This window comes from Guyanagaster necrorhizus (assembly GCF_019112545.1).
Source record: "Guyanagaster necrorhizus MCA 3950 unplaced genomic scaffold BT62scaffold_6, whole genome shotgun sequence".
NCBI classification, from domain to species: domain Eukaryota; kingdom Fungi; phylum Basidiomycota; class Agaricomycetes; order Agaricales; family Physalacriaceae; genus Guyanagaster; species Guyanagaster necrorhizus.
Genome location: NW_025064885.1, coordinates 1,299,142 through 1,319,370, shown reverse-complemented (window position 1 = coordinate 1,319,370; position 20,229 = coordinate 1,299,142). Strand labels below are relative to the sequence as shown.

General features: G+C 49.0%; 12 protein-coding genes across 12 annotated transcripts; 6 read left to right on the top strand and 6 right to left on the bottom strand.

Moving 5' to 3' along the window:
• The first annotated feature begins 42 nt into the window (after window positions 1-42).
• BT62DRAFT_676314 (uncharacterized protein) lies at window positions 43-1,348 on the top strand. Its single transcript, XM_043181833.1, has 7 exons — window positions 43-139; window positions 203-444; window positions 497-661; window positions 715-939; window positions 992-1,040; window positions 1,088-1,145; window positions 1,197-1,348. Exons 2-7 carry the CDS (start codon window positions 379-381, stop codon window positions 1,288-1,290), a joined length of 657 nt encoding a protein of 218 aa, XP_043042800.1. The 5' UTR covers window positions 43-139; window positions 203-378; the 3' UTR covers window positions 1,291-1,348.
• A 524-nt stretch (window positions 1,349-1,872) lies between these two features.
• Window positions 1,873-4,656, top strand: BT62DRAFT_888310 (uncharacterized protein; the record flags this gene model as incomplete). The annotated part of the gene is made up of 6 exons (XM_043182957.1): window positions 1,873-2,913; window positions 2,970-3,079; window positions 3,138-4,197; window positions 4,250-4,403; window positions 4,452-4,485; window positions 4,539-4,656. The coding sequence occupies 6 exons, from the start codon at window positions 1,873-1,875 to the stop codon at window positions 4,654-4,656; spliced, it is 2,517 nt and encodes an 838-aa protein (XP_043042799.1).
• Window positions 4,657-5,014: 358 nt separating this feature from the next.
• BT62DRAFT_979321 (WD40 repeat-like protein) lies at window positions 5,015-8,119 on the bottom strand (the record flags this gene model as incomplete). Its single annotated transcript, XM_043189427.1, has 15 exons — window positions 5,015-5,147; window positions 5,201-5,299; window positions 5,347-5,456; window positions 5,501-5,604; window positions 5,661-5,901; window positions 5,953-6,062; window positions 6,120-6,183; window positions 6,237-6,471; window positions 6,521-6,955; window positions 7,010-7,317; window positions 7,368-7,432; window positions 7,485-7,573; window positions 7,608-7,735; window positions 7,799-7,939; window positions 7,997-8,119. 15 exons carry the CDS (start codon window positions 8,117-8,119, stop codon window positions 5,015-5,017), a joined length of 2,385 nt encoding a protein of 794 aa, XP_043042798.1.
• Window positions 8,120-8,345: 226 nt separating this feature from the next.
• Window positions 8,346-9,609, bottom strand: BT62DRAFT_964375 (uncharacterized protein; the record flags this gene model as incomplete). The annotated part of the gene is made up of 7 exons (XM_043188729.1): window positions 8,346-8,641; window positions 8,694-8,747; window positions 8,796-8,846; window positions 8,908-8,995; window positions 9,045-9,185; window positions 9,236-9,341; window positions 9,442-9,609. The coding sequence occupies 7 exons, from the start codon at window positions 9,607-9,609 to the stop codon at window positions 8,581-8,583; spliced, it is 669 nt and encodes a 222-aa protein (XP_043042797.1). The 3' UTR covers window positions 8,346-8,580.
• A 330-nt stretch (window positions 9,610-9,939) lies between these two features.
• On the top strand, window positions 9,940-10,380 carry BT62DRAFT_1002874 (4'-phosphopantetheinyl transferase; the record flags this gene model as incomplete). The annotated part of the gene is made up of 2 exons (XM_043176884.1): window positions 9,940-10,103; window positions 10,155-10,380. 2 exons carry the CDS (start codon window positions 9,940-9,942, stop codon window positions 10,378-10,380), a joined length of 390 nt encoding a protein of 129 aa, XP_043042796.1.
• Window positions 10,381-10,410: 30 nt separating this feature from the next.
• On the bottom strand, window positions 10,411-11,677 carry BT62DRAFT_887798 (Aminomethyltransferase folate-binding domain-containing protein; the record flags this gene model as incomplete). Its single annotated transcript, XM_043182930.1, has 4 exons — window positions 10,411-10,859; window positions 10,909-11,052; window positions 11,101-11,470; window positions 11,522-11,677. 4 exons carry the CDS (start codon window positions 11,675-11,677, stop codon window positions 10,411-10,413), a joined length of 1,119 nt encoding a protein of 372 aa, XP_043042795.1.
• A 20-nt stretch (window positions 11,678-11,697) lies between these two features.
• On the top strand, window positions 11,698-11,993 carry BT62DRAFT_964369 (uncharacterized protein; the record flags this gene model as incomplete). The annotated part of the gene is made up of 1 exon (XM_043188728.1): window positions 11,698-11,993. A coding segment is annotated over exon 1 (276 nt), but the record flags the coding sequence as incomplete, so codon positions are not given.
• Window positions 11,994-12,203: 210 nt separating this feature from the next.
• BT62DRAFT_887209 (glutathione S-transferase C-terminal-like protein) lies at window positions 12,204-13,231 on the top strand (the record flags this gene model as incomplete). Its single annotated transcript, XM_043182908.1, has 8 exons — window positions 12,204-12,304; window positions 12,362-12,398; window positions 12,450-12,650; window positions 12,709-12,739; window positions 12,792-12,842; window positions 12,895-13,015; window positions 13,063-13,120; window positions 13,172-13,231. 8 exons carry the CDS (start codon window positions 12,204-12,206, stop codon window positions 13,229-13,231), a joined length of 660 nt encoding a protein of 219 aa, XP_043042793.1.
• On the bottom strand, window positions 13,215-14,037 carry BT62DRAFT_929264 (uncharacterized protein). The gene is made up of 2 exons (XM_043185687.1): window positions 13,784-14,037; window positions 13,215-13,729 (listed from the first exon to the last, which is right to left on the bottom strand). Exons 1-2 carry the CDS (start codon window positions 14,000-14,002, stop codon window positions 13,475-13,477), a joined length of 474 nt encoding a protein of 157 aa, XP_043042792.1. The 5' UTR covers window positions 14,003-14,037; the 3' UTR covers window positions 13,215-13,474.
• A 36-nt stretch (window positions 14,038-14,073) lies between these two features.
• Window positions 14,074-15,373, bottom strand: BT62DRAFT_964366 (uncharacterized protein). The gene is made up of 7 exons (XM_043188727.1): window positions 15,093-15,373; window positions 14,958-15,037; window positions 14,777-14,909; window positions 14,575-14,721; window positions 14,420-14,522; window positions 14,246-14,368; window positions 14,074-14,185 (listed from the first exon to the last, which is right to left on the bottom strand). The coding sequence occupies exons 1-7, from the start codon at window positions 15,332-15,334 to the stop codon at window positions 14,144-14,146; spliced, it is 870 nt and encodes a 289-aa protein (XP_043042791.1). The 5' UTR covers window positions 15,335-15,373; the 3' UTR covers window positions 14,074-14,143.
• A 17-nt stretch (window positions 15,374-15,390) lies between these two features.
• On the top strand, window positions 15,391-16,970 carry BT62DRAFT_929262 (vacuolar protein sorting-associated protein 26). The gene is made up of 8 exons (XM_043185686.1): window positions 15,391-15,631; window positions 15,679-15,751; window positions 15,804-15,960; window positions 16,019-16,183; window positions 16,238-16,413; window positions 16,465-16,607; window positions 16,659-16,685; window positions 16,734-16,970. The coding sequence occupies exons 1-8, from the start codon at window positions 15,485-15,487 to the stop codon at window positions 16,737-16,739; spliced, it is 894 nt and encodes a 297-aa protein (XP_043042790.1). The 5' UTR covers window positions 15,391-15,484; the 3' UTR covers window positions 16,740-16,970.
• A 144-nt stretch (window positions 16,971-17,114) lies between these two features.
• BT62DRAFT_917877 (uncharacterized protein) lies at window positions 17,115-20,196 on the bottom strand (the record flags this gene model as incomplete). Its single annotated transcript, XM_043184063.1, has 4 exons — window positions 17,115-18,376; window positions 18,430-18,492; window positions 18,564-18,692; window positions 18,747-20,196. 4 exons carry the CDS (start codon window positions 20,194-20,196, stop codon window positions 17,115-17,117), a joined length of 2,904 nt encoding a protein of 967 aa, XP_043042789.1.
• Between the last annotated feature and the right edge of the window lie 33 nt (window positions 20,197-20,229).

Here is a 20,229-nt window from a genome sequence, read left to right as displayed (position 1 = left end):
AGAGGTGGGTCACGGAGTTGTGACGACTCTCACGTGCCGTTATGCAGCGAACAACGTGACTTGTTGCCGTCGGCGTCGCGCTGGAATTGACTTTGTTCGACAAATGGTCCTTCTCCGGCGTGGCATCTAGTCGACAATGGTAAATGAACATTGTTTTCTGCCCTCATGTCTTGCTTCTTATGTGGCAACTCAATTTCAATAGCGACACAATCGTTCGCCATAATTAGAGCTTCCCCATAGGACTAGTGCTATAAAACGGAGGGAGTCAGGCTTCGTCGGTGTCCTCAAGTCTAGCTTCAAGATTTACTCGTTCCCCGTGTTACCTCATTCTTCTCCCCGTTCCCTCTCAATTTGTGTCTTTCTCCCCCTTGTTTCGCAATGGTTCGCATTCACTGGTCTCTTTTATCCAGGGAAGGAGTCAAGAAAGCCGGGCAACTGGTTCAGGTCAGTGTACTGTTTCTTTGACAATGCCATCCAAGCTAATATTCTGGTGCAGGACTATATGTACAACCCTGGAGCTCCAGTGCAGGAGCCTGATACCGCTGACAAGACCCAACCGCAACGTCTCAACCAAACACAACGTGACCAGATTGAGAGGCAGCGCAAGATCTTCATGGTTCGGCGCGGTCTGCAAGCTCACCCTGTCGTTTTTGTGGGGAATGTATGACTCTTCTATCGACAAAATATAGGCAATATGCTGAAAATTGTTGTCAGATCTTGCCTACTTTCACTCATCAAGACCTCCATGACTTCTTCTCTCAGTGCGGCACGGTCCTTCGCGTTCAGATCCGTTGTAGTCAAGGATGCCCAACCCCGATGGCATCTAGTGCACCTGGCTGCACTCCGAATACATACTATGCCACTGTCCGATTCCATAACCATACTGCTGTTGATAACGCTCTCTCCATCTGCACCTATTTTAAGGGCGTGAAGTTACAGGTGATGGTTCTGAACCTCATGTTCTTGGCTATCTCATATATTTTTGCTCCAGATCACTATTTCCAGACGATTGCTGCCTGAAGTGAGGAAATGCATTGCCGGTACGGTGGATATTCATTGAGAAGGCCATTCGCTGACCGTTCATCAGATGCCTCCAAGAAGAAGGGGGACAAACTGACAAACGACGTCGTTCCCCGTCGTCCCATGTATGGCTTTTCTGTCTGCTAGTAGTGTCTTATTTCTGATTGCGTCTACAGACCTTGCAGAGAGCAGGGCACTCTTATTCTGCCTGACCTATCACCCGACGTGAATATGCTGGCTGGGGTAGCATTTCCCAAGACTATTGTGTAAAAAGATTACATAGCATACATATTGAATGTCGACCATTAGGAGTTAGACTGAATTTCCACATGGCAGTTTCTGAGCGTGCCGCATTGGCTCCTTCACTTTGTCTTACCTTTTACAAGAATCATTCCCTGTCGCTGTGCCCCACGTCGAGCAGCTATCCTTCCTGCATGGGAGCACCTTAGGAAATTCTAGGACCACCGCCAGCGGCGAGAACGAACTCTTGCCACATCATATGCGCCATTTTCTTGATATCACCCGCTTACAAACCGCCATCCCCACCAAATTGTCCCTATTGGCACCCTTTCTGGTTCGTCTGTGAATTTATTCCTGTCAGCCCGAGTACCAGCGTCGTCGACGAGTATCATGGCAAGGAGTGCCGCCCTCAATCCTGCGTCGATGCCCTTCTTTCCAGGCAACCTCCGTGCCAGCGACGACGAAGGCGACTTGGCTTTTCGACGGCATCCTTTTCGCTCCAACGATCCCAACCGTAGCTCGTTTTCATCAATATCTTCCGTATCCATTTCACCTACAGAATACCGTACCGCTAGGTCTTCTCCCAGCCCGCCACACGATGACCTGGCTAACATGCAGAGCACTTTCAAGTCTCCTTTCGATTTGCCGCGACGGTCACCTTCTTTTCGCCAAGTGGAGGCGGGTAGACCGTATTCTGGCATAGAGAACCAAGTCTCTCGCGAGGCCAGTCTCTTGGGCAGTCTGGAGTCATTGCCAGAGGGGGAGGACAATGATGTTACTCCTGGGCCAGTTAGCTTGGACAATAGTTCAGCGGCAGGATCACATTTTTTCCCACTGCAACAGCAGTCTCGAGAACGTTTTTCGACGCCGCCTGCCACTGTTGGCCTGAACGGATCATCTCACCCCATCATCAGCGGTCCCACCTCCTCTTCCCCTGTGTCGTCTCTCGATTCCGGCAGCCACCTCAACTCAGGTTCAGATGGACATTCGTTTGAAGCACAGCTCAAGGCTTCTCCTATGCTTCACGATATACTGGATCGACTCGTCCGTTGTGAGTATTCTACTAGGGAGATTCACAGGGACCTTGGTGAACTGCATCGCAAAGTCAACATACTCGTCGACCGCTTCTCTGCCACTGCCAGCAGTGTGCAGCCAGAATTCAAGGACCCGTTTTCGAGCAACAGCCGTAGGCCAAGCTATGCAAACTCCATGAATGTGCCTCGCGCTTCTTTGGGCAATATCGCTCCTAACCAGGCCCCTCCTTCTGATGACATTACTTCGATTTCTCAACGCCTAAATACTCTCACTTCATCCGTTGGTCAACTTATTGCCCTCCAGACACAACATGTCCAGCCGTCACCAATATCGGGCTTGCCTAATGGTAGTCTTATTGGTCCTCCAAAAGCTCATACGTCAAACCTAGACTTCCTTCCTCCCCAGCAATCTAATGTCAACACACTAGGCCACGGGTTACCCAATCGTCCAGATATGCGGCCTTCGCCTCGTATCCCAAATCCCCCCATGCGCACTTGGTCTACCGGAACCCTTGATCTACCCGTTCGACCACCCGAAACGACTATCGGGCGTCAGGAAGGGTTTCCGCGTGACAAACGACGCTCCGTTTCAAGTCTTATGCGCCGTGATTCAGCTGGGGTCTGTTTCTTTTTTTTCACCGGTTCGTTCTTCTCTGATCATATCTTTTTTCATAGATGTTGGATCCAAATGATTCGAATTCTCCACGAGATTCTGGCCCAATGATTACCAAGTGGGAACAGCTTTCGCTAGCACCTGAACTCCAGGTTTCATTGAACTCTTTTGGGTAATCATTTCTGTTCCGACACCGACGTTCATTCATCGTACTAATGTCATCATCGTAGCGTTGGTCCCCCAAACAAAATCCAGCAACGGGCGTTGCCATTCCTCTTGAGAGGATCAGATATCATTGCTCAAGCGCCGCCAACCCAAGAACGGATCGCTGCATATGTCATTCCGGCTATCCAGACGGCGTTGACCCATTCTGATAGTCTCAAACCGGTGGTCGTCATGATTTCGACCACTGTAGATCAAGCTACCCAAGCTCATCGCATGATCCGTGATCTAGGGTCCGGTATAGGCGTCAGATCTGTGTTGGCTGTAGGCGCCGTCAAGGATTTCCACGCCGAGCTGCAGCTGGTTCTCTCTAACAAACCGCAAGTTGTTTGTGGCACACCGCAGAAATTGCATGCCCTGTTCACAACGCAGGGCGGTCTCGATGGTTCAGATGTCCGTTTCTTGGTGCTCGATGAGGTAGATCAGTTGATCGCGCGTAATATGCACGAATTTGTGTTCAACATTGTCAAATTGCTGCCTCCCGCCCGTTCGCGCCCGCCGAGTTCAGTGACGCCCACTCCTTCAGGTAGCGCATCGAACAATACCCCTGTTCCGGCCCTCCCAGCCAGGAAGATGTCTACTTTAGGTGGCACACCTGTCGCAGATGCCGAAGGACGTTCTAGCCCCCAGGTTGTAGAGGCTCAACAATCTGCCGAACGCCAGACGGCGCTCTTCTCTAACACAGTTCCTCAGGACGTTTTGAACTTGGCAACAGCAATTCAACTGAAGGAGCCTGTCAGAGTCCTTGTACGCCGGGATGGCACGGTGACTAACATCGAGACATCGCCCAATTTCCGCGGTCTTCGACAGTTTTATTTGTATCTTGCGTTCACCGCTGGTGGGCGCGCTGATCCTTCTCATGTTGAAGGTGGCTTAGGAATAATTGGATCAGGGAGAAGCACTTCTAGTGCGGAAAGCCTGCAAGCTCGTGAATGGAAGCTAGATGCCCTGGCTGATATCCTGGACGATGTCGACGTTTCGCAGGCCATCGTTCACGTTGGCGGCGTTACCGCATTAGATGCGGTTGTGTACAAGTTGGCCAGTCGAGGTCTGGAAGCTATTCCTCTGGTACGGCGGTTTATTTCTCGTACTGTCACGGTTTATTAACATTGTGCGATAGCATGGTGATATGAATTCTACGACCAAGTTGGCTGCTCTCAGCAAGTTTAAGAGCTCGCCATCTGTTGTCATGAGACAACCTGTAACAAAAATTCTTGTTATTTACGATGTTCACGTTCAAGAAATATCTCAAATTCCCTTGATTATAAACTATGGTGCGGCTAGATTTTTTATCTGTGAATTTAAATATATCTCTCCCTCAGATTTACCGAAAGCCGTCGAGGAGTATACTCATCGGTGCGTTCTATCGATCTACAACCGGCTCACGTCTCATGACGCTCATTGTTTAGCATTGCCCCTGCCGTCGCACCTAATAATTACTCCCGAGGAGGGGTCATAATCAACTTTGTAACTGCTACAGGTGGTGACGTAGAGATGCTCCGTTCCATCGAGTGTTTCCACAAGTAACGTGTTTCCCCTCTTTACTTCACACAGGTACTGACGGCTTTCACTTTTCCAGAATCAAATGCGTCAGTCCAATTGTAATACTTGAATCTCCTCTGACGTTTGCCCACAGCCTGAAGTTCCTATCAGTCTCCGTGACATTGTCTAAATCGATCACCATTCTGTGTTCTTGTATCCCTATCGCACAATGCTCTATTCGTCTTCTATCGTTGTCTGTTACGCCTATTATACTCGCATCTCACTGTTCGATACCCTTATACTGCACCCTGCGCGTCTCCCAGATTGTTTCATTACTAGTTTCATCCCTTTATTTCTCTCACCACTGTATAGCAGCTCTCATTTCATTTCATTTGAATGGTTATCAATCCATACTCATGTGGACGATCACTATTTTCAATGTACCATCTTCACTACAGCTAGCCAGCTCTTTCTGAGGGGCTTCAACCGGGGTTGGTCGCCAACTGAGGCGGTGAACATGATTGACATGTGCCATACTACAAGTCGGTCAGTACTGTCTGTTCATCTGTCAAGGACAAAATCTTCGCACCCGGCATCTATTGTCAGTTGATACATCCAATCTGTCGTTGGGATTGTGTTTGAATACAGCAGTATTTCTCCAGTTTCAAGGCCGATAGCAAGGTACCGTCTGAAAATATAACGATAGTGATATCAAAAAGAATGGAAATGGCGAACCTATTTTGTTTGTCAACGGTCGAAAAATCCACGGCTGTTGCAGCCTCCGCAACTTTGATATTAGCAATAGCTCTCCATTTTCTGTTGGTATCAGACTGCCATATTTTTACCTGCACGACATCAACGCATAGAAATAATAGAGTGTAGCCCTTACCGTCTTATCGCGAGACGCCGTAACAAAGACATCGCCTTCATGAGCCCATGCACAGTCCCATATAATTCGGGAGTGACTCTTTTCCGCAGCTACTGCGCCATAATCTGGGCATGCTGCGTGAGCCGTGCCTTTTATTGTGAAGACCATAAAAATCGCTTACACTGTGTCGAATTGTCCTTCTGAAATAGTCGCCATGTTCTATCCCTGGAAACAGACAGTACAAATTGGTCGTCAGGACTGAATGCTATCCGAGTGACAGTGAGCGAATGTCCGACGAGAGGCTCTCCGAACGGTTGCCAGGTTTCTGTGTCCCAAATACGAATGACAGAGTGCTCTGGTGACGTTGACTTGCACGCAATCGCTACTATACGATGCGAGTTGGATGTAGCCAGAGTGATGGACTATAAGCCGAAGTAAAGATCTCCTCATGTGCATTAGTCGACAGACCGTACCTCGTATCCATGTCCGAATACCTTTTCTACTTCTGGCCAAAGTGTAGTAGCGGCAAGTTCACCTTCTAGAGGCCGGGTGGATGGGAAATTGTCATCGACGGACATAGGCGCTGGAAAGAAATGAACACAAGTTCAGCTCTAAAAACTAACAAATTTGAGTAACCGACCATCAGTGGTTGCTTTGTTCGACAAACCCAGCGGCGGAACACCAGCTCGGGATGGACGTTGATGCTGTTTTTATAAGAGCTTTAAAACGAAAAGGCAAAAAAAAAAAAACAACTGACTTCGGCATCGGAGAATCGCGCAACGCCTAGCGCTTCCACAACATCTATGAAACTTCGAGGAGCCTCAAACACTCTCGCCACCTTCTCGTCCGCAATACTAACGAACTTGAGGTTGTCTAAAAAGTTTACCCCCAAAAGATCGTACCCATGGACTTGCGGTCTAGCGAGCTCATGCCACGTTGTGTGACCATTTGGGTGAGTTATAGGACCATGTATGCGGGTGGTCTGGTCCAATCTGGTTCTGAAGATATCAGTAAAGAAGCTTCAAAAAGGGATGCACTGACCCAGCTGATATCAAAAACTGGCCATCAGGACTCCAACAGATTCCTCGAACGGGCCCACAATGCCCATTGATCGCATGCACTTCAGTCCAAGTTTCCTTTTCATCGGCAGAGCACCTCCATCTCCGCCAGCTGCCCGACCAACCCCAGGCAAATGCCTCAGAACCGTCTTTGCCCCATAGACCCCCGACAAAACCGCCCAAGCGCTGCCCGCCAATGTCACCAAATCGCTGCCGATTGATCCATAAGGCGGTAGAAGTGTCATGTGAAGAGGTGAGCACTGGTGATGGAGACCAAAGGATAACGGAAGAGTCTGTGGACGACGATAGTAGAGTTGTTGTTGACGAATCTGATGTTGCTGGTCGCCAACTGAGAGAGGTAACACCTGCTTCATGGCCAATAAGGAGTGCATCGAAAGTGATTGAGAACTGTTGAGAACTGAAAGAAAGAAAGACTGAGCAAAACATAGAGATAGGAAGCAGCTCATCTTACCTGGAGGCAGACTTCTTGATGGTCAAAATATGTCGCTTCAGAGAAATCTGTCGGCCACCTTCTTCAGCATCAGCAAGTTCGCCTAGCGAAGCTTCGAAAGCATCCAAAAGTTCATCATTCAGAGCGTCTGCAGATGTCGCGGAATATTTCACTGCATCACGCTTGAAAGGTTCGATATTCCACAGGCGGATAGTCGTGTCGTGAGATCCTGACGCGAGAAGCAAAGACTCGCCTTCTTGAAGAGAAGGTCGGAACGCTAGGCATCGGGCCCAGTCATCATGCCCGGAAAGTACGGCAGATCTTATAAACTGTAAAAGTAGCTTTAGCCTGATACCATGAGATGGTAAAAGGAACTTGCTGTGCCATCGGACCTTGTCCAGATTTGAATATTCCGGTCTGTGCATGCAATGGCGAGGATAAGATCTACTAAATGCGTCAGATACACGCAATGAATTCGAGTTGTTCGGTCGCATACTTTCAGACTGAGGAAGGGAAGAAAGTGCGACAGACAGTGGATATATGCCCTTCAGTGGTATGGACTGGACCTCGACGACCTCATCTGTTCTTTGTCAAGGAAAAATCGTTTGTAAAACAAAACTTCAAGATACCTGCTCTTACTTTCCAAATCTTTACTGAAGAATCAGAAGAGCCGGTCGCGAGACACTCATGATGGACACATAACGATGAGATTGCTTTTGGGTGTGCTTGAACGTTACTCGAGCTCCACTAAAAAAAAAAATAATTGAAGCAAGGAGTCAATGTGAAGATATCGGAGTCAAACGACTGCACCTGAGACCCATCTCTTCTCCAATACATTACCACTCCCTTGTCATCTGCAGTAATAAGCGAGACATTTGAGATGAACTTGACACCAGTCACGGTTCCTTCATGGCCTGGTAACGTCTGGTAAGAACCTGGATCAGGATCTGCCTGGGTAGGTCATCAATGTCAATGGCGCGGTTGAGCGATGAAGCGAGTATCCCATACAACGAGGTCCCAGAGACAAACTAAATTTGCAGAGCCAAATGCGATGAGCGATGTCAATGAGGCGTCAGCAGCTTGATAGAACCGATTGGTGGAGGCCGCTATGTAGGCTGTTGATACATTCATCCTCAGAGGGACAGCTTGCAAGACGCCAAAATCGAAAAAGGCAATCACCGCCCAAGGTATCGGGCATTTTTCGTTTGTCATGTCCGTCTGATATGTAACCTTCTGTTTTTATGGAAGGGGAATAACGGTAGAAAAATCAAGAGTGTGAGGTATAGATGTGCAAATTTTAATATCCAGGCATGCCTGTACCTTCACCGTTTTCATCTACAACATCGTTTCAGAAAATCACTTCCTCCAAAGTACAAGTCATTTATTACTTCAATTGCATCAGAACCAGCAGAATAATAATCAGCACCGCTTTCCAAGACTAACCAAGTAGACAGTTATGAGCAGATGTAGCAATGTCTGGGCCTGATGGTGGCAAAGTAAGGTAAACGTATCTATCTCATTCAAACTGGAATCTCAGGTCAAGTAGCCCATTAAAGTCGTTGTATTGAAAATTAGCCCAGCCAGAATGGATGTTATACTTTATACCGCCTTCCCGTTTTAGTGAAGAATGTTTGTAGGACATAGACCTGGAATCTGGGGTGGGAAGTCAGAAAGATGGAGAAACGGTATCAGCAGAAAGACGCACGCGGCCATAGCGATAACTCCACAGCTCTCAAAGATGGCATACCAGAAGAGTCGACTGAAGAGTGTATTAGATAGGACAACACGAAGAAGGGAACAAAGGTACTTTTGTGTGCTCTGAACAACAGAGAAGCCTCGGCGTTCTTTAGTGTGGAAGCTACAAGCCAGTGTGAATACAAGCACCGCAATGAAGAATCAAAACATCAATGTGAACGCACTGCTTCTGTGTCCGTTTGATGTTCATGAGCATTCCGTTGAGCCGGAATATGGACTCTTCGAGTGCGGAGGTTTGTTCGGAAATCTGGCCTGTCATGCCGGTCAGCACGTAGAGACTGCAGTAGAAATGACTACACACCAGGTTTCGCCGGCGCCTCCCTCCTCGGTTCACTCTCCACCATAATATCAAAGTCGATGAGTTTTTCGGTAAGCGTAGACATGTCGTTTTCAAAACAGAAAGCATATTCGCCAGGAGTGTTGGCTGTTAGGACGTAATCACCTGGCACAAATGTAAGGACACGAGTCCAACGTGACGAAAATGGCCCGGACCTTGACGCTCGCTCGTTCCGGAGAGAAGTTCCTTACTCGCTGGAGGTGGTGAGGTCACCGAGTACGAGATGTCGAATGAGCCTCCAGACTGAACGGCAAAGTAGAACTGTCGCAGCAGTTTTGAGCAAAATGAAGATTCAGAATTGAGAAAATGAAGGCAAGAAATGATTAGAGGATAACCCAAGCAGAGCAGTAAGGTCACGCACGCCGATTTTCTCGCCGGCCTTGTCAACGTCTGCATAGAAACAGAGCCGCTCGTTGGCTGCAATTGGTGTCGTCAACGCAGAACCATGTACTGATCTTATACAAGCGCAAAAGAAGAGGGAGAGAAGAGGTATAGAAAGAAAGAGGGAGGAGAAGGGAAGGAAGGGCATCGTCGTGGATGGAAGAGGAAATGCTATTTCCTTTCTGGGATTGCAGACGTGTTGTTTGCCTTGTGTTCACCGCGAACAAAGCACTGCAGCTCAAGTTATAGGATGATAATACTAGTAACCTATCAAACACGATGATGATACGCCAGAATATCCTTTGAACGCTATAGCTGTATGTCCCGACTGTATTTCAGAACTCAATGATGTATAAGAGAACTCGTCGTCTGCCCATCCTTAATAGTCCAAGCCAATGTGTTTGATAGGACAAGAAAACACGCAGGGGATGGCAGAGAGAGTAAGCAACTGACATGGAGATTTCCACAGTGCACAGCCATGATTCTTGGCATCGGCGTCGATGTCGTCCACCTCCCTCGCATCGCTGCACTCATCGCTCGTCGCGGACAAGAAAGATTTGCTCAAAAGATACTCAGCAACGAAGAATTGCAGTCATGGAGGGCCATCCATGAACGCGACCGCGCCAGGTTCTTGGCCGTCCGGTACGCTTGCACTGTCTCGACACGTCGATAGGCATTTCATTTCGCGTGCAGGTGGGCGGTCAAGGAGGCTGCATATAAAGCAATGTACCCTACTGTAAAGCCTACGTGGAAGGATCTCTCGTTCTGGAGCTTAGGTCAGGAATTCAATGGCAGTAAACCTTCGCTGTCGTATCGTTCTCCGTACCCTGATACCTCGGTGGGTGAGATACACAGTTCTATCAGCCACGATGGGGAATATGTGTTTGCTTCCGTGCTGGTCTGTCAGCGGACAGAATAGGTACGTTAACTCTATTTTATTCCGATAATCTTACAGAACACCTGAGCGTCTACACCAGTCCCACCACTGTGGCCACTGAGGTTCAACTATCCACGTTGCAGAGCCATCAGTCTGCAAGGCGAACTGCTGTGGTTCTTCTTCCGTCAAATTTCCATTCTTCAGGTGTTCTAATCGGAACAACACTAGGCCATGTCCATGCAGTGAAGTCAAAAGTTTACTGCTTCCCCGTGGATGCGGAGACTTATTTTGGGACTCTTTACGAGTAATAGGACGTATGTCAAGGCCCGAAGGCAGTGACTGGGCAACGGGGGATGACCTATGACAGGCTGAGAATACAAACATAATACGTACAAGCAACTTGAATACATACATTTGGTGTTCGCGTATGACAACAGGAAGGACTCTCTTTCGTATGACACCGGTGTGATATGTTCGCACTGTGAGTTCCTGCCCGACATAGCAGCCCTTTCGAAAGTCAACTGACGGGTAACATGAGAAAAGTTACGCGAATAAGCCATTGAAACTCACGGCCTCCCATGATGTCCAAATTTGAGTCCATCGGGAACGCATGCAAGGGTGGGATGTCAACAAGACCTTCAGGGACCCCCTTGAGTATACGAAGAAGGGTATATGCGTCGGATGTCTGAATATCATGCGAGAGGGATTCCTTTGCTTGAATAGAATGAGCTCAGTATATACAACTATACTTGTGTGACTCACGACGGTCGCCCTTGCGTACAAGAATTCTCGACCCCATCCCGGGGGCTCTTCTGTCGCGTATGATGCCGTCCTCAAGACCCCAAGGCCATTCGCTCTCGGCCGGCCAAATGGGCTCCATAGCCCCACTGTGTTCCCAGTGCCACTTTCGCTGTGTCTCCCAGTGTGAATGTTCAGGAGAACCCCAAGCAGCCCAGGCGTCGTATTCCTGAGAGACATCCCTAATCTTCACTTTGGACCGTAAGACGTACCGCTTGAGCAGGTCGTAAAGTGGTGGGGCTTCTGAGGCACGCGAATCGTATTCAATTATGTATCCAGGCTTTCCCTTCTCGTCTTTTTGCGTGTGTAGGAATACATCGTAGAGAACCCTGCCCTGCAAACCGATTATTAGAACGTCTATAGAAAATACATGGGTGGGACGCACTTGAGCATTCAGTACCGTTGAAAACGCTGGCCTCCGAGGTTCCTGTACTGACGTCGCGAGTATACCATGAAGAAATTCTGACGCCTGAGAGCCAAATACCGAGAGAAACGACCGAAACGGGACTGGGGCGATGGTGGGGGTCAAGCTAGGAAACATTATTCCACGTGCTTGTCGTAATCTTGTCGTTGTACTCCAATGTCCTCGTCGTGCCAAGGCCTCCTGGCCGCTCTCAAAGATTGCTTGATGCACTCTGACTGTGTCGTCAAAGAAGGGAAACTCCCCTCTGAATGCCTGAAGGAGCATCCGGATGAGCTGCCAGAGGCGTGCCAGTCGCTGCGCAAGGCGACGTTTGAATGTAAACGAGGAATGGTGGGTATAGTGTATGATATTATTCCATTGATGTTACTGAATACAATGCAGCTGGATATGCGGAAGAGATTTCGAGGGAACATTGCTGGCTCGCAGTTCACATTCGAACCGGAAGAAGCACGACAGGCAGAGGCGTCCAAGTAATATGACCATTCTTGACTACGGATGAATCAGCATGGTGTATCAGCGCTGCTGCCAAAGATTCACACCATTGACAATGTTACGAATCGATTTGTCATTCCCGTTGAGATTTTCACCTATTTTAACCTCCCCCCATCGACTCTGTAGACACCTATACCAATCCCACAATAATATGTCAAAGCCTCTCACTTTCTATACCGCCCCGACTCCCAATGGTCGCAAGGTCTCCATCCTCCTCGAAGAACTCAAGGCCACGTACGGTCTCCAGTACGAGTAAGTTACCCCAAGCACGTCCAAGCTCCGCCAGATATGTCTTACCGTTGCTTGCAGAGCCCACAAGGTTGATCTTGGAAAAAACGTCCAAAAGGTACACATTCTCATGCCAAGATTTCTCAACACCGACTTAGCGTATTTTTAGGAGCCGTGGTTTATCGCTCTAAACCCTAATGGTCGAATCCCTACCCTTGTAGATCCCAACCGCGACTCTTTCTCCGTGTTTGAGAGTGCCGCCATTCTGCTGTATCTCCAGCAACAATACGATCAGGAAAACAAATTTGGGTTTGACCCTGTACAGAACCCCAAAGAATATAGCGAGATGCTGCAATGGATCTTCTTTGCTGTGCGTATCCCCTAGATAAGTCGCTGTCGCTGTCACACTGATATATACACGCTGATAGCACGGCGGTGTTGGCCCTATGCAGGGACAATGTAGGCGATCCACTCACTGGCGCGCCATGTGTCTCTAATGATATATTCGCAGTGAACCACTTTAACAGAGCCGCACCCGAAAACATTCCCTACGCAAAGAAACGTGATTATTTACAGAACTCTGGTTTTTATGCTACTTCTCATCGCTTTGACAGGTTACCACGATGAAGTCAGGCGACTGTACGGCGTACTTGAAATCCGACTCGAGGACCGCGACTATTTGGCTGGATCTGGCAAGGGCCAATACTCGTTGGCCGATCTCAACGTTTATCCCTGGTGAAAACATCTGTCCCCTTCTATTTTACCCGATTAACCAGAAACAGGGTCAACATTCATGCGCTGAGCGGTATCGAGTCCTTGGATGAATGGCCTGGACTGAAGGTAAGCTCATCTCTGGTTCTCTTCATAGTGTCATGCTTATTGGACTTTCAGGCCTGGCTGGAGAGAATTGCAACGAGACCAGGTGTTCAAGCGGGCAACCAAGTTCCGTAAACAGGCTAAAATGTAATGCGGTGAACAATGTCAAACTTTTGCTGTGCGACTTTCGATGAACCCCTGGAAGTTGTGCGTAAAACTCGGGTTAATCCATCACATCAAAGTATCCTACAGCAGAGACAAGGAAACGTCCTATAGTACATAAATAATTGAAAGGGACCGGTGTTCATAGTTAAAAGCTAATCATTAACTCGGAGTAGTTTGTCGTCTGTCGTCGAAATTTTCTTCGCGTTGGCTTGATTAAACCCTATACACGGGCCGGCCCTTCTTATCGACCTCAGCCCCAGTGCGTGCATCAACGTACCGACGTCGGCGCGAACGGCCCAGGAATCCCCAGGAACTATTCCACGACTTTGGCTTGTAATATCGCGACCGACCGAAACCGAAGAAACGGGCAATGCGCTCGCCAATGGTGGGGTGGTGGTATGAGGAGTGGTGGTGATGGCTGCTGCCGTGATGGCGACGGTGGTGACGATGGCCATGGCGACTGCTTGACTGGTACCGTGGTCATTGACAAGGTCAGTGAGTGCGATAGCTGATAGGACTTACTGGGACTGTTATCACTTGAGCGGGGGTCGAAGGTATTATGGTAGTGCCGTGATGGTAACGCCTGCTGCTGCTGTTGTGGGAGGGGACGTAGACAACGTTGCCGCCTCCGTAGGTGCCGCCGTACGTGGTAGGGTAGTAAGCAGCTGACGGAGCATGGCTGTGATGAGAAGTTGAGTAGACGACGGGCTGGGAAGCTTGAGTCGGGTAGTAGTAGCTCATGGTGGTGCAGAACAAGAGTTAGAGCGGCCATTTTATGCTTTTACCGTAGCTGTGGAGATCTCCATCAATTTCGTCATCAAATCAAATCAAGTTATTTCAAGAAATTCGAGTGTAGTACATATATGATATGCTCTCCGTAATTCACTCCAAGTCCTGGAAATCGCCGTCATCCAAGTCGTGAGGCTATAAAATATAAAATATATATAAGCCTCAGGGCTGTAAACATAACACAAAAAAGAGTACCTCTTTTGGTTCTTCGTCTTCTCCGTACTGCATCGTGTAGTCAATGTGACTGACTACAGTCTCCAAAGAATCGGAAGAGGTCAGATCCAGAGGCAGGAATGATACTAAAGGATGGTCCTCTATCTGCACGCAAATCCATTAGTATGCGTGGCAACAACCTTGAAACGTATTTACCAGCTGAACTATGGCTTGATTCAACGCGTGAAACCGCGGGTTAGGCGCACTACGTTCATGTCCTTGCGGGAATGCCAGCAACATGGGATCTGGGTCAAGATATCTATCAAGGAACTCAGCGGAAGGAATTACGGAACAGCATTTGAAAAGTCTACCGTCCAATATTTCTCCGACCTCGTATACCATTTCGCGCTCCTCCGGATGGATCTTCCGGATTAGATGTAACCAAATCCATCTTGGACATAACGTTTATCCACGGGATCTCAAGGTTGACCATAGCCGACATCGCTGAGAGCACTCCACTACAAATGGGCCACCATGAGACTCAGCCTGCGGGACCAATCTGACGCAACTGACCTGAAAAACTTGTACTTGTCTTCCATGAACTGGGATTCTATCAAGTAGACCGCACATGTTCTGATTCCCATCCTTCCGAGATTCTTCACCAGTGTAGGAAGGAACGGGTGGTGGGTGTATAGCTCAATTTGTCCTTAGGTACTGTCAGTATTGGGCCCAGTATGCAGTGATTGGAACCTACCAGGACAGTCAATAATAAGGTAATCGTCATCGAACCCTCCGAGCTCCTCCTCCAGCCAGTCCATGTTCTGCAAGAGATATCTATCCTAGAATGAGCGCCCTAGTAGAAAATAGCAGGGCCAGGTCACTCACTCACTCAAAACAGTATACAAGCCCACCGTTAGGGCCATAATCCAGCTCGCTCATCACATCCTCGAGGCTGATAAGATCCTTGATGTCGATGGCAGGCTCGTACTCAAAGCTTGCCGCCGCCGCTGCTGGATCTAGATTCACCAGATGCGCGGTCCGTCGCGACAAGCTCAGGTGCGTCATGAAGGATCCGGAGAATGTCGACTTTCCCGCACCCGCAGGTCCCGTAACTAGCACTGCGTAACGCATTCGGTAAAAGTGAGATGGATGTAACAGTCAGAATTTTGGTGACCTAATTTGGCAATGAACGCCTTGGCTTGATTCTACCACCTTCAACTCCTCGTTCATCAAACCAAACTTCCTTTAGCTCTTCCGTATCACCTGTCACAAAATATAGTTATGGCCGCGTACTTTTTTGCGTCCCCTATCGACGTGGATATCAGGCTGGACGGCGAAGATACGAGAAAACACGTAGAGATTAAGGGAGAGAAGGACAAAGTCATATCATGTCCTATTTACTATGACGGCGACTCTGTTGGCGGCCAGGTTCGTCGTTACACCAGTTACCCCCGCATATACTCAGTCTGCGCTAGGTAGCCATCCGGGTTCGTGACGGCAAGAAGATATCTCATGACGGCGTCAAGGTTGAATTCGTTGGCAGTATCGGTATGTTTATGTTCATACGGTGGCAGGAGAGCGGCTCTTCACACCTATACAGAGTTATTCTATGACCGTGGACATCACCAAGAATTTCTGTCCCTCTCACAAGAACTTGCTGCGCCTGGCGAAATGAGACAAGCGCAGACGTTTGACTTCAATTTCAAGAACGTAGAGAAGCAGTTTGAGAGCTATCAGGGTATTAATGTGAAGCTGCGGTCTGTCTTCCTTCATCCGCGCACCAGATACCCAACTTGCTAACCTCCCGTCTCGCAGCTACTTCATCCGCGTGTCGATTTCGCGACGAATGGCGGACGTGACCAAGGAGCGAGACTTATGGGTGCATTCGTTCCGCATGCCTCCCGACAGCAATAACTCGATAAGGATGGAAGTCGGGATTGAGGATTGTCTGCACATTGAGTTTGAGTATAATAAATCAAAGTGTGTCGTGCCTTTTTTTTTTTTTGCCTTCAACTCATTTCAATGGTGCTGTAGATACCACCTCAAGGACGTCATCGTCGGGAAAATCTACTTCCTTCTAGTACGGATTAAGATCAAACATATGGAGCTTTCTATTATTCGACGGGAAACGACGGGCTCGCCGCCAAATCAGTATAACGAGAGCGAAACCATCACAAAGTATGAAATAATGGACGGAGCGCCTGTCCGAGGTATTGAGTGTCTTCACCTTCAAGAAAACTCCACTTCAGCTCTATTTTCAGGGGAAACTATTCCTATTCGGCTATTCCTAGGCGGCTTTGAACTGACACCAACCTTCCGTGACGTGAACAAGAAGTTCAGTACACGCTACTACCTCAATCTCGTTCTCATCGACGAAGAAAATCGTCGATACTTCAAACAACAGGTATGCCTACTACGCTATCACCGACGTAACTTTAACGTTTTTGGCTTGCAGGAAATCACTATTTTCAGAATACCGGATGTACGTCTCTTCCCATAACCGACATTTCTTTTTGACCGATGTTAACAGAATTAATCTAACTGTACTATACCTTTGTACCTTTGTCAATATTTTTTATGTATTCTATTTGTGGACGCGAGAATAATTACTGTCGGTCGTGCACCGTTACCGACGGTAATGCAATGACATATCTTCCATGTTGTCTTTTATGTCTGCTGGTGAACTTAGGCAGAAACTGGGCATAGTTCCACCTTCAGATTTTGTATTATTTATTCGAGTAGAAGCTTCCGATAATCTGTTGGCGAGAAAGAAATTTATTACAGAGACCACATCAGTGTCAGTACAATGAAATCTATGGTACTATCATAACATTACGAAACTTGAGGGAATGCCAACATGAATGCAGAAGGAGAGACGGGGTCATCATGGTGATACAAGAGAAAACACGAATCAAGCCAAAGCACGGACACCTTCTTGCCAGTCTTCCTTCAAAATCACACCGTCCGCTCTACACACAGGACAAGATACCTCGACATCCTCTCCTTCAACATTCTCATCGGCACCCTTCAAGGCAACTCGCTGGGCACTTACCAAACATGACGGATGAAAGGTATGTTCGCAGACCACACTGCCCTGCTCCATCTTGGTCTTGCGGCGCTGGATGTGCAACTGCTTTTCCGACATAATCACGTAAGGATCTTCATCCGATGGACCGACCCCACAACTCATATCATAGCACCGCAATCCCGCTTCACGCTCTTTTCTTTCTAAATGCTGCCTCAGTGTAGGTCCTGGAGCAGGCGGCAGTGTCCACTTCTTCCTTTCGGAAGGCTGACGGGGTTGACGGCGCGGGTTCGCACCACCGCCGATAATGAATGGAGGAACTGTGCCTGCTGTACCCATAGGTAACCCCGCCCCTTGAAGGAACTGTGCAAAATGAGGAAGCCCAGTACCACGGACATTGGCGTTCCCATGTGCTCCAGTAGGGGTTGCCTGTGGTGGTGGTAGTGGTGCCGCACCAGCTCCAGGTCCAGATGGAGGTGATGCACCAGCTGCAACATTCCCAGCTCTCTCGCGGAATCGCGGTGGTATGAAAGGGAAGAGGGGCGGAAGCTGAGGCTGCTGCAGATTAGTTTGATCTGGCTGAGCACCAGCTTGTGCAGCTTGTGCTTGTACATGTCGGTTTAATTGGGCAAGAGCCTGTGCCATGGTGCGGCCAGACCCCGCGGCAAAGTGCATTCCACCATCCAATCCATGACCAGGACGGTGAATGTGAATATGGGTTTCAGATTGGACGGAAGGAGCGTTATTTTGTTGTGGGGGATTGTGTGCAGGTTGAGGTCCATGATTATCAGGTGGCGGAGGAACAGGGATACGGTGCATAGCTTGGTCAAACTGATTCATATGATCTTCAAAGGCACCCGCTAAATCGAATTCGCCATGAAGGTCTAAGTTACCTGGTAAGTCGTCCATAACTACATCGTCTGCACCACCTTCCCTAGGAGCTGGCCCGAAGATCATATCGAATCCAATTGTGACGAAGCCCTGATCGTCTCCATCCGGATGCTGATCATGGCCATGGTCCAAGGGAGCTTGCTGCTGGCCAGGTGCTGGAGCTGGTTGTGCATTGGTCGTTGGCGCGGCGGTTTCAGGAAGGGGTGTATCGATAAGCTCAAGAAGGGGGAGATCATTATCGTTGGAAGGTGTCGTATCTACTGCCCTTTATCAATAGCCATCACAGAACATATAACACACACAAACTTACCTTGACCTGAGGCTACACGTGGTGTCGGGCTGGGCGGAACGCTAGGAGGCGCGAGCCCTTGAGCTGGTGCATTTGTTTCTCCTTATGTTACCAACATCAGAACAGTACCCAGACGAGCAAGGAAAGAACCGTACCTTGTGTCGGAGAATGGCCTGCCATGAATAAGTTCACAAGATCTGCAGCTGATACCTGAGGCAAGGGTCCTCCATTCCGAAGTGCATCAGCATTCGGATTTGGAGCACCGGGCTGCCGTGACGTGTTCTCTAGAGTATTTCATAAATTACAATCAATTCAATGAACAGAAATAAATGACCAACCGGAGGGAGCGGTTGGAGTAGCTATCGGATGCATCCTCATCAATGTATTGAAAAGTGCCTGTGTGAAGATCGAATTTCGAGGAACATCCAGTCCAGGACCACCAATATCAGTAGCTGGACCAGTACCTGCATCCATGGGCGGAGACGGTAGAGACTCAGTTGCGGGAGTAACATTAGCTATCGGGGTATCTCTACTTGCATTAACGAGAGGGGTCGTATCTTCATCACTAGTAGTTGCTGGCGTGGCCGGCGCACCGACTGGTGCAGGCGCAGACCTTGGAGTCCGCCGTCGTGTAACATAGGTCAGATTCTCCGGATCAACATTGAAACGACAAGTAGGACAAGTAGTCTGTCGCGGCCGTGAGAACCAAGGGATGAGGCACGAGGCATGGAAGACATGAGCACACGGCAAGGCGACGATTTTAGGATGGAGAGACTGGGGGGTGGAGTGGGTGGAGGTCTTTGACTCCGACAAGCCGTCATGCATAACGGCTTCTTCGGTGGTAGAAGATTCAGGAATCGAGTGGGCTGCATCTGGGGAAGAATGGGCATCTTCCTTGATACTTTCCTCCTCTTTGCCAAACTGGTTCCCATCGCCATCCAACAAACGATCCCAGCAGATGGCACAGCCGCTATCACCGCCACTGCCGCCTACTGCATTATCGTCTGCACCTCCCACGGCGCCAACCCGTTCAAGTCGTCGAACTAGGCCGATAGGCACCTCCTCTAAGCCATTTACAAGACGCTTAGCCCTCTCAGGATCCTCCTGCTCATACTCAGGACCGCCCATCATCCCTCCAAAGCGCGCCAACAATTCGGCGAATGCATTACCATCGCCAACGTTCACGAATCCCGTCGGGAGGTTGAACATAGGCGGCGTCACATGTTGGTGGGGGTGTTGGGGCTGACCATGAGTGGGATTGGGAGGCGGATGAGTATGAACGTGAGGGTCAGCACCCAGATCAATAGTGATCCCAAAGAGACCCAACATTGGATGACCAGTCTGACCATTCTGTGGCTGTCCGGCTGGTAGTTCTTGTGCGTTATTAGGTGGTACTCCAGTAGCGTTAGGTGCGTTAGGGAGTCCAGGAATACCCTGCATAAAATGCTGCCAGATACGGAAAGTGTCGGGATTAGCGGCAGCGCCTGGAGGAACGCCCGGACCACTTCGGAAAGGTAAATGGATCCGAGGAAGAGGCTGAGCTGTCTGAGGACCATTGGCGGCGACGGGAGTAAGATTATTGACGTGGACTCGCTGCGAAGGATGCCTGCGATCACGATCCTGGTCTTCATCGGTATCAACACGCGCGCGCCTAGTGCTGCTACGTGAAGGCGAGGCAGCGGGCGTACTAGACGATGGAGTGGGCGGTTGTGGCGGCTGCAGGCCTGGCTCCGAGACCTGCTCGTCGCTGATAGCCTGCAACTGGACCTCAAGTTCATCGGCGTCCATACTGGCATCAGATTGAGAGAAATCCTCATCAGA